Source organism: Salmo trutta, chromosome 20, assembly GCF_901001165.1.
Source record: "Salmo trutta chromosome 20, fSalTru1.1, whole genome shotgun sequence".
In the NCBI taxonomy this organism is placed as follows: Eukaryota; Metazoa; Chordata; class Actinopteri; order Salmoniformes; family Salmonidae; genus Salmo; species Salmo trutta.
In genome coordinates, this window is record NC_042976.1 from 31,111,677 (window position 1) to 31,124,547 (window position 12,871).

Genomic DNA, 12,871 nt, shown 5'->3' on the forward strand with positions numbered 1-12,871 from the left:
GGATGAGTGTCTGCTGAAACTACTGGAGCTAGTGTCTCATTTGACATGCATACTGCAGGTATGACCATTTCTACCCCACAGTAAAACACAAGATGGACCTCCACTTACTTTTCTACAGCTGACCCTGTTCACAGAGTCTCCCTCCGAGCAGCTCTTCTCCAGCACTCTCTTTGCTATGGGGGAGAGAATGAGAGAGTGGAGGAGGTGAGGTGGGATATTAACACTATACACATATCTAAATATACATTGACCGATCTAGTTAAAAGAACATTAACCCTACGTCAGGACTGTATGTGTGTTGACAGGGTGCTGATGGTGTGTATACAAGGACATACTGGTACATAAGGACTGGTAGTACTTCAGGACAGGTGGTATATAAGGACTGACCTGGCGAGGACAGTGGGGACTTGATGGCTTCAGGCCTTGGGGCCACAGGCTGGACTGGCCTGGTGTGTTTGGCTGCCAGCTTCTTCAGACTGACCCTCCTCTTCTCAAACATCTCCTGCATGGACACCTGCTTCTGGAACACCTTCTCCACTTGGTCCTGAGGGAGGAGAGGCGAAAGGATGAGAGAGGAGGAGAAGAGGAAGAGGACCTGGGAGCAGAATTACACTCTGAGACACTCAGGTTTTGATAGCTGTTTGTTTGCTGTGTCATCTTTTCTTTACATTTAATTGATCACATTATGATGACATTTTAATGGCATGAATCTAGGTCTGAGTGCATGTCCGAGTCATAGAATTGGATCCCCTTACCCTGAACTCCTGGTTGAGCACTGTCTCGTAGTCCCTGCAGATGGCACTAGGATCAGTCAGTTTGTTCTGTCCTGCCGTATCCAGGTAACGCTCAATCTCCTGCAGCGCTGACTCCGCCCCGTCATGTGACTGACACTTGTCCACGGGCTGAGAGGCCAGCAGGTAGATGCCATCATCACACCATTTAGCAGCCTGGTAGAGAGGGGGGTTGAGTGTGTGTTTTTAGGGGTTTATGGGGTGGTGTGTGTGTTTCTACATGCATTTGATTGACTTTGTGTGTATGTGTGTGTATATATATATATATATACACACACTACCGTTCAAAAGTTTGGGGTCACTTAGACATTTCCTTGTTTTTGAAAGAATAGCAAATTTTCTGTTCATTAAAATAACATAAAATTGATCAGAAACACAGTGTAGACATTGTTAATGTGAGTCGCAGCTGGAAATGGCTGATTTTTAATGGAATATTAACTGCCAGTTCCTCTGTCCAGTGTGTGTTCTTTTTCCCATCGTAATCTTTTATTTTGTTGGCCAGTCTAAGATATTGCTTTTTCTTTGCAACTCTGCCTAGAAGGCCAGCATCACGGAGTCGCCTCTTCCCTGTTGAGACTTGTGTTTTGCAGGTACTATTTAATGAAGCTGCCAGTTGAGGACTTGTGAGGAGTCTGTTTCTCAAACTAGACACTCTAATATACTTGTCCTTTTGCTCAGTTGTGCACCGGGGCCTCCCACTCCTCTTTCTATTCTGGTTAGAGCCAGTTTGTGCTGTTCTGTGAAGGGAGTACTACACAGTGTTGTACAAGATCTTCAGTTTCCTGGCAGTTTCTTGCATGGAATAGCCTTCATTTCTCAGAACAAGAATAGACTGACGAGTTTCGGAAGAAAGTTCTTTGTTTCTGGTCATTTTGAGCCTTCAATCGAACCCATAAATGCTGATGCTCCAGATGCTCAACTAGTCTAAAGATGGCCAGTTTTATTGAATCTTTAATCAGAACAACAGTTTTCAGCTGTGCTAACATAATTGCAAAAGGGTTTTCTAATGATCAATTAGCCTTTTAAAATGATAAACTTGGATTAGCTAACACAACGTGCCATTGGAACACAGGAGTGATGGTTGCTGATAATGGGCCTCTGTACGCCTATGTAGATATTCCATAAAAAATCTGCCGTTTCCAGCTACAATAGTAATTTACAACATTAACAATGTCTACACTGTATTCCTGATCAATTTGATGTTATTTTAATGGTACATTTTTTTTACTTTTCTTTCAAAAACAAGAAAATTTTAACGGTAGTGTAGGTGTGTGTGTTTATGTCCCTCTCACCCTCTCCAGGCTGTGGTGCAGCTCTATAGCTCTGAGTAAGTGGTCTTTCTTTGCTCTCAGGTAAGTTCTCAGTTCCTCGTTCACGGCTCGGAGCTCGATGCATTTGGGCTGGATGGAGTCCTCAGCATAGTGGGAGTTCTGGATCAACTCGTCACCCTCACGGGCCAGAGCCTGGGCTCGGTCCAGTACCTCCTACAGAGGGAAAGGGGGAGAGAGAAAATGAGAGAGAGAGAAAGGAAGAGAGTGGGGTACGAGGGAGAGAGAGAGATGGAAAGATAAAAGAGAGATGCGACATTATTGATTTCTATACGTACTCTGGATAATACATGTCTATCAGTGTGTTTGTTTACTTACACAGACTCTCTCCTCGTGGCTGCTCAGCTCGTGGAAGATGTGGTCAGCGTGGGCGGGGCTTATCCCCACCTCCGAGAAAGCTGTCAATCTCTCTGCCACCTGGTCCAGCAGACACCTCACCTGGAACAGTAGCACAACAGTTAGAACACACACAGGCTGGACACATACAGACAAATGTAATGACATACACACAACGTGTACTCAGATCTGGTTGTACATGCACATCAATGTCCCATAGGTGTACCAGGATCAGGGGTGTAATTGCTTCAGACATCTACTTAGTTTGTAAGGTGTATGTTGCTCTCTGGTGTATTGCTCTCAGGTACTGTAACTAGTGTATGTTACCCAAGGTGTACAGAAGTCAGGTGTGTGTAGTCATGTGTTGTCCCACTCACCTCTCTGTAGTTGTGTTCAAAGTGGCGGAGTAGCAGACATTGCTCCAGCTTGGTCTTATGTCTCTCCCAGAACTCATCAAATGCCCGTTCTGTCTCATTCAACTGGGAAAGCAGTCTGATTGAGGAGAGGGAGAGAGGGAAAGAGGGGGTGGAGGGAGAGGAGAGGGGGTGGAGGGAGGAGAGGGGAGGGGAGGAGAGAGATGGGGAGGGAAAGATGGTGAAAGGGTAAGAGAGAGAGATGGTGCAGAGGGTGTGAAAGAGAGAGATGGGCCAAGGGAAAGGGAAAGATTGAGATAAAGAGGGAGAGAAGATTAGAAAAGAGGAGACATGAGACATTTTCTGCTATTCCTCTGTGTGTTTTGCTCACTCTACTGAGTTGAATGTGAAAGATGCCAGCCTGTTTTGTCTTCTCTGTCACCAGTGTTCTCCAAAATACTCCTTCTGACCTCAGAGGACCCAGCACTGCCAGTCCTTATCATGGTGAGGAGCAAAAGCTGTTATGTGTTCTCACCTCTTGTATTCATCAAGTCCTCCCGTGTTCTATATTTCCTGTGCATCTATGAACCAAGTGTTCTAGGTTCCCAGTGTGTATTCTAACCCCAATGTTCTAGGTTCCTAGTGGGTGTTCTACCTCAGTGTTCTAGGTTCCCAGTGTGTATTCTAACCCCAATGTTCTAGGTTCCTAGTGGGTGTTCTACCTCAGTGTTCTAGGTTCCCAGTGTGTATTCTAACCCCAATGTTCTAGGTTCCTAGTGGGTGTTCTACCTCAGTGTTCTAGGTTCCCAGTGTGTATTCTAACCCCAATGTTCTAGGTTCCTAGTGGGTGTTCTACCTCAGTGTTCTAGGTTCTCAGTGTGTGTTCTAACCACAGTGTTCTAGGTTTCCAGTGTGTGTTCTAACCCCAGTGTTCTAGGTTCTCAGTGTGTGTTCTAACCCCAGTGTTCTAGGTTCTCAGTGTGTGTTCTAACCCCAGTGTTCTAGGTTCCCAGTTTGTGTTCTAACCCCTATGTTCAAGGTTCCCAGTATGTGTTCTAACCCCAGTGTTCAAGGTTCCCAGTTTGTGTTCTAACCCCTATGTTCAAGGTTCCCAGTATGTGTTCTAACCCCAGTGTTCTAGGTTCTCAGTGTGTGTTCTAACCCCTATGTTCTAGGTTCTCAGTGTGTGTTCTAACCCCAGTGTTCTAGGTTCTCAGTGTGTATTCTAACCCCTATGTTCAAGGTTCTCAGTGTGTGTTCTAAGCCCAGTGTTCTAGGTTCCCAGTGTGTCCTAAGCCCAGTGTTCTAGGTTCCCAGTGTGTTTTCTAATCCCAGTCTTCTAGGTTCTCAGTGTGTATTCTAACCCCTATGTTCAAGGTTCCCAGTGTGTGTTCTAACCCCAATGTTCAAGGTTCCCAGTGTGTGTTCTAACCTCTGTACGGTGGCCAGGTTCTCCAGTTCATCCCGGTTCATGTTGTGGTCTGGGTCTCTGACCACTGGCTCATTAATACTCTCCAACAGTCTGCTGCCCTGTCCTAGAGCCACCAGTAGATCCTCCTGGAGACACAAACACATCAGGGGAATCAGATACACACGCCAACACCATCACTCTGATATCAGTGGTGTGGGACAAGACAATGATTTACTTAGATTTAACCCATCATGTTATTTTGTGTATTCATCTGTCGGTCGGTCGGTCGGTAGGTGTGTGTGTGTGTGTGTGCTCTGTACCTTCATCTTGCTCTTCTTGTTGATGTGTGTCCCCAGTAGGTTGCTGGTAGCCTGGATGTCATTGGGTAGTTCGGTCTCTGCTAGCTCTGTCCCAAACGACTGCAGGATCTGAGCTGTTCTCTTTACCATCAGAGCAAAGCCCTCAATGGCCTTCACACAGATGGATATAATACATTGTTAGAAAACAACATGCATAGCTTGACTGGGAAAAAGGTTATTAGTCCAACACTAGGAAACTGGGCCATGGTTCTGGTGTTTATGCTGTGTATTCACTGTGTATTTGCTGGATGTGTACCTCTGTGTGTGTTTAATTTATTAGGATCCCCATTAGTCGACGTCAGAGTATGTGAGCGGCGCTGGAACAGAGCGAGGAGCTTTGGCCTTCTCGTCGAGCTCCAATTTCACTCCAGTAGCGCTCACACTTCATGAGCTCAGGGCATGCCCGCCCCAACATGCATTTATAGTCTATTTGTGTGCTGCTATAGCCCCTTGCTTTAGCTACTGTCATGGAGTTCACTACATATTTTCAGAAAGAAACTGATAAAACACACAGTTGCTAAATCAAGGTGACTTACAAAGATGAGGACCGAGAGAGGGAGTGTGGTGATGTAGTGTCCACAACTAAAGAACCATTGTGGAATCTGAAAAGACACGTGTCCCAAAACCATCACGGTCTACATACTATGTGCACATGCTAAAAGAAAGGAACGAGGTGGGTAGATAACTAAGTGTGTCATAGCAGCAAAGTATTTATAAACAAAAAATCTGATCTCTTAAACGTTTTGCTCATTTTTGTTCTATTATCTATACAATAAGCCACAATTCATTTTGGCCCAATAGGCCTGGCATTTTCCCACGTTCAAGGAGCTTTCCATTTTGATGAGGTTATTTTTCCTAAAGAAAAATAAAACAGCTCTGCATCTCTGCCCAGCCTGGCATCAGTGGCTCTGCCAGTGTGAAGAGGATATTCTCTGCTGCTGGCCTGCTCTACAGGCTCCATCACATGAGCCTGAACCCACAGACTGGCCAAACTTGTTTCTAAAAATGAATTCAAAGGCACTAATAAATCATTTTTTTGTTTTAATTTGTATTTAATTCTAAGTAAATCACAGCATATATGCACATTTAGAGAATTATTTAATACAACTAAATGTTTAATAGCCGACTGCTTTATGTCCCTACCAGCCTATTGTGTTGCAATGTATTTATTTGTAGGCTATAGCCTTGAAATAATTGAAACAATTTAGCCTAAATAATTATTTCTGTCTCCCTGTCTGGCTCCTGACCTATTTAGAGTAGGTTTAATATGACATGTAGCCTATTTGAAATGATGCTCACTTCTTACATTCACCTTTCATGTTTATTCAAATAAAAATTCAAATCCATATGGTTTGGTTTCAATACTTAAACACCAATTGGTAGGTCCAGGTAGTCACAAAAATAGATGGGTGTTGGTTCAATTGTGATTTTAATGAATGGAGAGAATTTGGAGAGGGTATTTGTTTTCTTCCTGTGAGCATGGAGCGGTTTTTAGCGGAGTGGTAGGAAAGGACATGGAGGGCCAGAGCGGTGTGCTGCACCTCTCCATTAACGATGAGCGGGATTTACAACCACTCAACTCCGCTCACATGCGCTGGCCAACGCCAATGGCAACAGCTAGTCTTACTGGGGTCCGACACATAACGAAATATACATTACAGACAAAATACTTTACAATTTACATTTAAAAACATTAACATGTAGTGTGTGTGTGTGTGTGTGTGTGTGTGTGTGCAGTCAGTCTTCCTCAACTCTTAGCCAAGCGACTGGCATGCATATAATTAATATTAGCCCTCTGATTACAATGAAAAGCAAGACGTGCAGCTCTGTTCTGGGCCAGCTACAGCTTAACTAGGTCTTCCTTGCAAATCAAATCACATTTTATTGGTCACATACACATGGTTAGCAGATGTTAATGCGAGTGTAGCGAAATGCTTGGGCTTCTAGTTATGACAGTGCTGTAATAACTAACAGGTTCAAAACAACTACCTTAAACACACAAATGTAAAGGGATGAATAAGAATAAGTACATATAAATATACAGATGAGCGATGGCCGTGCGGCATAGCAAGATGCAGTAGATGGTATAGAATACAGTATATACATATGAGATGAGTAATGTAGGATATGTAGACATTATTAAAGTGGCGTTATTTAAAGTGACTAGTGATACCTTTATTAAATCCATTTATTACATTTATTAAAGTGGCAGAGATTTGAGTCTGTATGTTGGGAGCTGTTTAACAGTCTGATGGCCTTGAGATATCTGTTTATCAGTCTCTCGGTCCCAGCTTTGATGCACCTGTACTGACCTCGCCTTCTGGATGATAGCGGGATGAACAGGCAGTGGCTCGGGTGGTTGTTTTCCTTGATGATCTTTTTGGCCTTCCTGTGACATCAGGTGCTGTAACTGTCCTGGAGGGCAGGTAGTTTGCCCCTGGTGATGCGTTGTGCAGACCTCACTAACCTCTGGAGAGCCTTGCGGTTGTGGGTGGAGCAGTTGCCGTACCAGGCGGTGATACAGCCCGATGTTCTCGATTGTGCATCTGTAAAGGTTTGTGAGTGTTTTAGGTGACAAGCCAAATTTCTTCAGCCTCCTGAGGTTGAGGATGCGCTGTTGCGCCTGTCTGTGTGGGTGGACCATTTCAGTTTGTCCGTGATGAGTACGCCGAGGAACATAAAACTTTCCACCTTCTCCACTACTGCCCCGTCAATGTGAATGGGGGGGCTGCTCCCTCTGCTGTTTCCTGAAGTCCCCGATCATCTCCTTTGTTTTGTTGATGTTGAGTGAGAGGTTATTTTCCTGACTCCACACTCAGAGGGCCCTCACCTCCTCCCTGTAGGCCGTCTCATCGTTGTTGGCAATCAAGCCTACCACTGTAGTGTCGTCTGCAAACATGATGATTGAGTTGGAAGCGTGCATGGCCACGCAGTCAGTCATGGGTGAACAGGGAGTACAGGAGAGGGCTGAGAACACACCTTGTGGGGCCCCATGTGTTGAGGATCAGCGTGGTGGAGATGATGTTTCCTACCCTCAACACCTGGGGGCGGCCTGTCAGAAAGTCCAGGACCCAGTTGCACAGCTCAGCTGTAGTCAATAAACAGCATTCTTACATAGGTATTCCTCTTGTTGAGATGGGATAGGGCAGACGATTGCGTCGTCTGTGGACCTATTGGGGCGGTAAGAAAATTGGAGTGGGTCTAGGGTATCAGGTAGGGTGGAGGTGATATGATCCTTGACTAGTCTCTCAAAGCACTTCATGATGACAGAAGTGAGTGCTATGGGGCGATAGTCATTTAGCTCAGTTACCTTAGCTTTCTTGGTAACAGGAACAATGGTGGCCATCTTCAAGCATGTGGGAACAGCAGACTGGGATAGGGATTGATTGAATATGTCCGTAAACACACCAGCCAGCTGGTCTGTGCATGCTCTGAGGACGCGGCTAGGGATGCCGTCTGGGCCGGCAGCCCTGCGAGGGTTAACACGTTTAAATGTTATACTCATGTTAGCTACGTTGATGGAGAGCCCACAGGCTTTGGTAGTGGGCCGTGTCAGTGGCACTGTATTGTCCTCAAAGTGAGCAAGGAAGTTGTTTAATTTGTCTGAGAGCAAGACGTTGATGTCCGCGACGGGGCTGGTTTTCTTTTTGTAATCCGTGATTGACTGTAGACCCTGCCACATACGTCTTGTGTTTGAGCCATTGAATTGCATCTCTACTTTGTCTCTATACTGACGCTTTGCTTGCTTGCCTTGCGGAGGGAATAGCTACACTGTTTGTATTCAGTCATGTTTCCAGTCACCTCGCCATGATTAAAAGCGTTGGTTCGCACTTTCAGTTTTGCGCGAATGCAGCCATCAATCCATGGTTTCTGGTTAGGGAAGGTTTTAATAGTCACAGTGGGTACAACATCACCGATGCACTTGCTAATAAACTCGCTCACTGAGACAGCGTATACGTCAATGTTGTTGTCTGAGGCTATCCAGAACATATCCCAGTCCACGTGATCGACGCAATCTTGAAGCATGGAATCCGATTGGTCAGACCAGCGTTGGATAGACCTGAGCACAGGCGTTTCCTGTTTTAGTTTCTGTCTATAGGCTGGGAGCAACATAATGGAGTCATGGTCAGATTTTCCGAAGGGAGGGCGGGGGAGGGCTTTGTATACATCACAGAAGTTAGAGTATCAATGATCCAGAATGCTACCAGCCCAGGTCGCGCATTCGATATGCTGATAAAATTTAGGAAGCCTTGTTCTCAGATTAGCATTTTTTTAATCTCCAGCTACAGTAAATGCAGCCTCAGGATATGTGGTTTCCAGTTTACATAGAGTCCAGTGAAGTTCTTTCAGGGCCGACGAGGTATCAGCTTGGGGGGGATATACACGGCTGTGACTATAATCGAAGAGAATTCCCTTGGTAGATAATGCGGTCGGCATTTGACTGTAAGGAATTCTAGGTCAGGTGAACAAAAGTTTGTTTATGTGTAAGTCTGTGTTGTTGTTTTTGTCGCACTGCTTTGCTTTATCTTGGCCAGGTCGCAGTTGTAAATGAGAATTTGTTCTCAACTGGCCTGCCTGGTTAAATAAAGGTTAAAACATTTTTTTTAAATTAAAATAAAAGGACTTGAGTTCCTGTATGTTGTTATGAATACACCACGACTCGTTAATCATAAGGCATACACCCCCGTCCTTCTTACCAGAGAGATGTTTGCTTCTGTCGGCGCGATGCGTAAAGAAGCCAGGTCGCTGTACCGACTCTGATGACGTATCCTGAGTGAGCCATGTTTCCGTGAAACAGAGAATGTTACAATCTCTGATGTCTCTCTGGAAGGCAACTCCTGCCCTAATCTCATCCACCTTGTTGTCTAGAGATTGGACATTGGTGAGTAATATGCTTGGAAGCGGTGGATGGTGTGCTCGCCTTCTAAGTCTGACCATTAGGCCGCTCCGTCTGCCTCTCCTGCGGCGACCGCGTTGTTTTGGGTCGGCCTCTGGGATAAGATCCCATGTCCAAGGTGGAGGTCCAAACAGAGGATCCGCTTCGGGAAAGTCGTATTCCTGGTCGTAATGATGGTAAGTTGACATCGCTTTTATATAATAGTTCTTCCCGGCTGTATGTAATAACACTTGAGATTTTCTGGGCTAACAATGTAAGAAATAATACATAAAAAAACAAATTACTGCATAGTTTCCTAAGAACCTGAAGCGAGGTGACCATCTCTGTCAGCGCCATTGTTGCAGCACTTGTTGCAGTGTGTGTGTGTGTGTGTGTGTGTGTGTGTGTGTGTGTGTGTGTGTGTGTGTGTATACTCACGGTGCGGTGTGAGATCCACTTCTCGTGGCTGTACTCCTGGGTTCCTCCCAGCTCAGTAGTCAGTTGTGTCCGGTCTATGTAGGAGTGGAGCTCAGTCACAGAACTCAGCATAATCATCTACACAAGCAACAATTTAGGACAGAAAAACGTAATGGTGAAGTAATGACAATAATACCAAAGTCAGTCTATGAATGTGTGCGCGTCTGTAGACTGCACGTACCGGCACCTTCATCTTGAACTCATCCTTGTTGAACTTGAACAAGATGTCTGAGAGAGTCCTCTGGAATAAGGTGGTGGGCCTCAATACCAGAACTAACTGCAGGTTCCCTGGGAACGAACCCTACACACAGAGAGAGGGGAGGAAAGGTAGGGGAGAGGGGAGGAGAGAAGGGTGGATGAACAGAGAACTGGGAGGACTTCTATAATACAGGAGTAGACAGCAACCACCATAGCTCTCAGTCTAGACAACCCACTAGCAAGAGACATCCTGTGTGTACACGCACGCACGCACGCACGCACGCACGCACGCACGCACGCACGCACGCACGCACGCACGCACGCACGCACGCACGCACGCACGCACGCACGCACGCACGCACGCACGCACGCACGCACGCACGCACGCACGCACGCACGCACGCACGCACGCACGCACGCACGCACGCACGCACGCACGCACGCACGCACGCACGCACGCACGCACGCACGCACGCACGCACGCACGCACACACACACACACACACACACACACACACACACACACACACACACACACACACACACACACACACACACACACACACACACACACACACACACACACAGGTATCAGTGAAAGGCATAATGACATTTAATACCTCAGGGTAGCAGGCAGTGACGTTTATCTGTTTGTTACCTAGATGCCGCTGCCTGCATAATGAAGCACACGCACAGACTAAGGGTAGAATAAAGCTGAGGGACAATTAAAAAGCAGACCCCCAGACATTATAATCAGGAGCTAAATTAGCATACAGCGTACATCCCTGAAGCTTGCTAGTTCTGGTGAGGTAAGACTCAAACTGTACACATAAAGACACAGCAAGATCAATATTATGGCTTTAGCCGGCGGGGGAGACAAATTCCCATTACTGAATTGATGCGTAAGCTAATGTAGTGCACACACACACACACGCACACACACACACAGGTTTGATTGATTGGAGAGAGACAGAACGCTGGCCTAAGCAGAAATGACAGATCTAAGACTCTGCCTCATTAACAAACAACCAGTAGGGAATACACAAACTTAATGGAATTAATGAATCAATAAACTGTTCCTCTCTGCAGCCCAACTAGAGAGCGCTCTCAATGACCTCTGAAACTGCAGGACAGTCACTATGAAAGGGACTGGTCATTCACTAGCAACGTACCCTTCAAAACACAAACATCCGATGGAGACAAGCAAGGAAGAGGAATAAATTAATGGAATGAAATTCAGTAGAAGTTGGTTCGAAAAAGGTGGTTGGGTGGATTTTGGAGACAGTATATATAAGGAACTAGTCTGACTCCCAGATGAGGGTTGTAACCGTTCGACCGTAACCTTCTGACTGGACTTGTGGTCATAGCCCACTGGTTCTGATCGAAAACAGTAGACACAGACAGGCACACACACACACACACACACACACACACACACACACACACACACACACACACACACACACACACACAGCAGGCTGGTGAGTGAGAGTGTAGACAGTATGTCTCTTGGGAGTGAGTGAAACCACAGTAACCCAATAGGTTTTTAATTAGGGACCACACCATAAACAACTGCTGCTTTCTCCCCCAGTCTGAAAACCACCCATGCATGGCAGTGCACTACACTAAAACAGTGCACTACACTAAAACACAGACAGACAAAGAATCACAGTATACACAAAGATGTACACACCCACACACACGCAAACAAAAACATTGGACACATATACCCACAAAGCCACAACAAAGAGGTGAATGATAGTTGAGGCTATACAATGACTAATGTGAGACAACACCCCCCCCTTCACAGTCCAGGCTCCAACCCAGTACCTGTTAACACGCATTTGTGTTGTTTATCTTGATATGATTTATCATTAGGTCTGGGATGTCTTCAATAGTTGTGATAGTGCCGGCTGAACTCATGCCAGCATTCACTACTGTTCATTACACGGCCTGTGTGTGTGTGTGCGGCATTTAGCAGCGCGGTGAAACTATCCAGAACAGGCAGCTGTTCCGGCGGTGACTGAGTGCCTCCCATTACCAGCCTGTCAGGCTGTATATGCCCCCCCCCCCCCCCCCTTGTGGGATTAATAAAGCTTGATTCAATTTGAAATGAGGGAGAGGGCATCCCAGGTCCCAGTGGAGTCTGGGTGTTCATATTCATCTCTCTATATATCTTCCTCTGTCTGGGAAATCATCTCTCTCCCACATATTCTCTTCAGTTCAGTGAAACTGTATGATGAGGCTTTCGTGTCAATAACAGAGAACCCATAGACCTCTACTTATTTCCCCTCTGTGTGTGAGAGACAGCTGTGTGGACAGCTGTCCACATAACTGTGGTGCTGAAACCAAGAATGCAGTCATATGGGGTTAAACAGCACTTAGGATATAGGTATTGATTCAAATCAATACGAATCATGCAGGTCCGTATTGTTACTTACTTAATAAAGTTCTGAAGGATCTCATAAATGGTGTTGAACAAAGAAAAAGCCATTGGAAATCCTGAACCATAAGGTGCTCAAACCATGTATCAACTCAGCACAAATAAACAAACACACTTTGAAAGCTAATCACCAAAGCAGAGATCATATCCCTCACAGCTCACACACTGTATTCAGCTGCCAGCAAGCTGTCATCAAGCAGGAAACAGTGAGTTGTGACTGGAGAGGAAACAACAGGCTGTGTTTTCTACGAGGAAGAGAAAGAGAGAAAAGACTCCCTCGATCATCTTTTCATCCTCCT

General features: G+C 45.7%; 1 protein-coding gene across 13 annotated transcripts in view; it reads right to left on the reverse strand.

The window, feature by feature from the left end:
* Positions 1-12,871, reverse strand: part of LOC115155856 (guanine nucleotide exchange factor DBS) — a 48,163-nt gene that overhangs the window by 8,964 nt on the left and 26,328 nt on the right. For all 13 annotated transcript variants that reach the window (XM_029702835.1, XM_029702838.1, XM_029702837.1 and 10 more), the window contains 10 exons: positions 10,113-10,232; positions 9,893-10,009; positions 4,540-4,689; positions 4,241-4,365; positions 2,833-2,947; positions 2,438-2,557; positions 2,084-2,275; positions 756-947; positions 388-544; positions 109-173 (listed from right to left, as the gene is read on the reverse strand). In XM_029702835.1, coding sequence (XP_029558695.1) covers positions 109-173; positions 388-544; positions 756-947; positions 2,084-2,275; positions 2,438-2,557; positions 2,833-2,947; positions 4,241-4,365; positions 4,540-4,689; positions 9,893-10,009; positions 10,113-10,232 — 1,353 coding nt within the window. The remainder of the gene's footprint in view (positions 1-108; positions 174-387; positions 545-755; positions 948-2,083; positions 2,276-2,437; positions 2,558-2,832; positions 2,948-4,240; positions 4,366-4,539; positions 4,690-9,892; positions 10,010-10,112; positions 10,233-12,871) is intronic.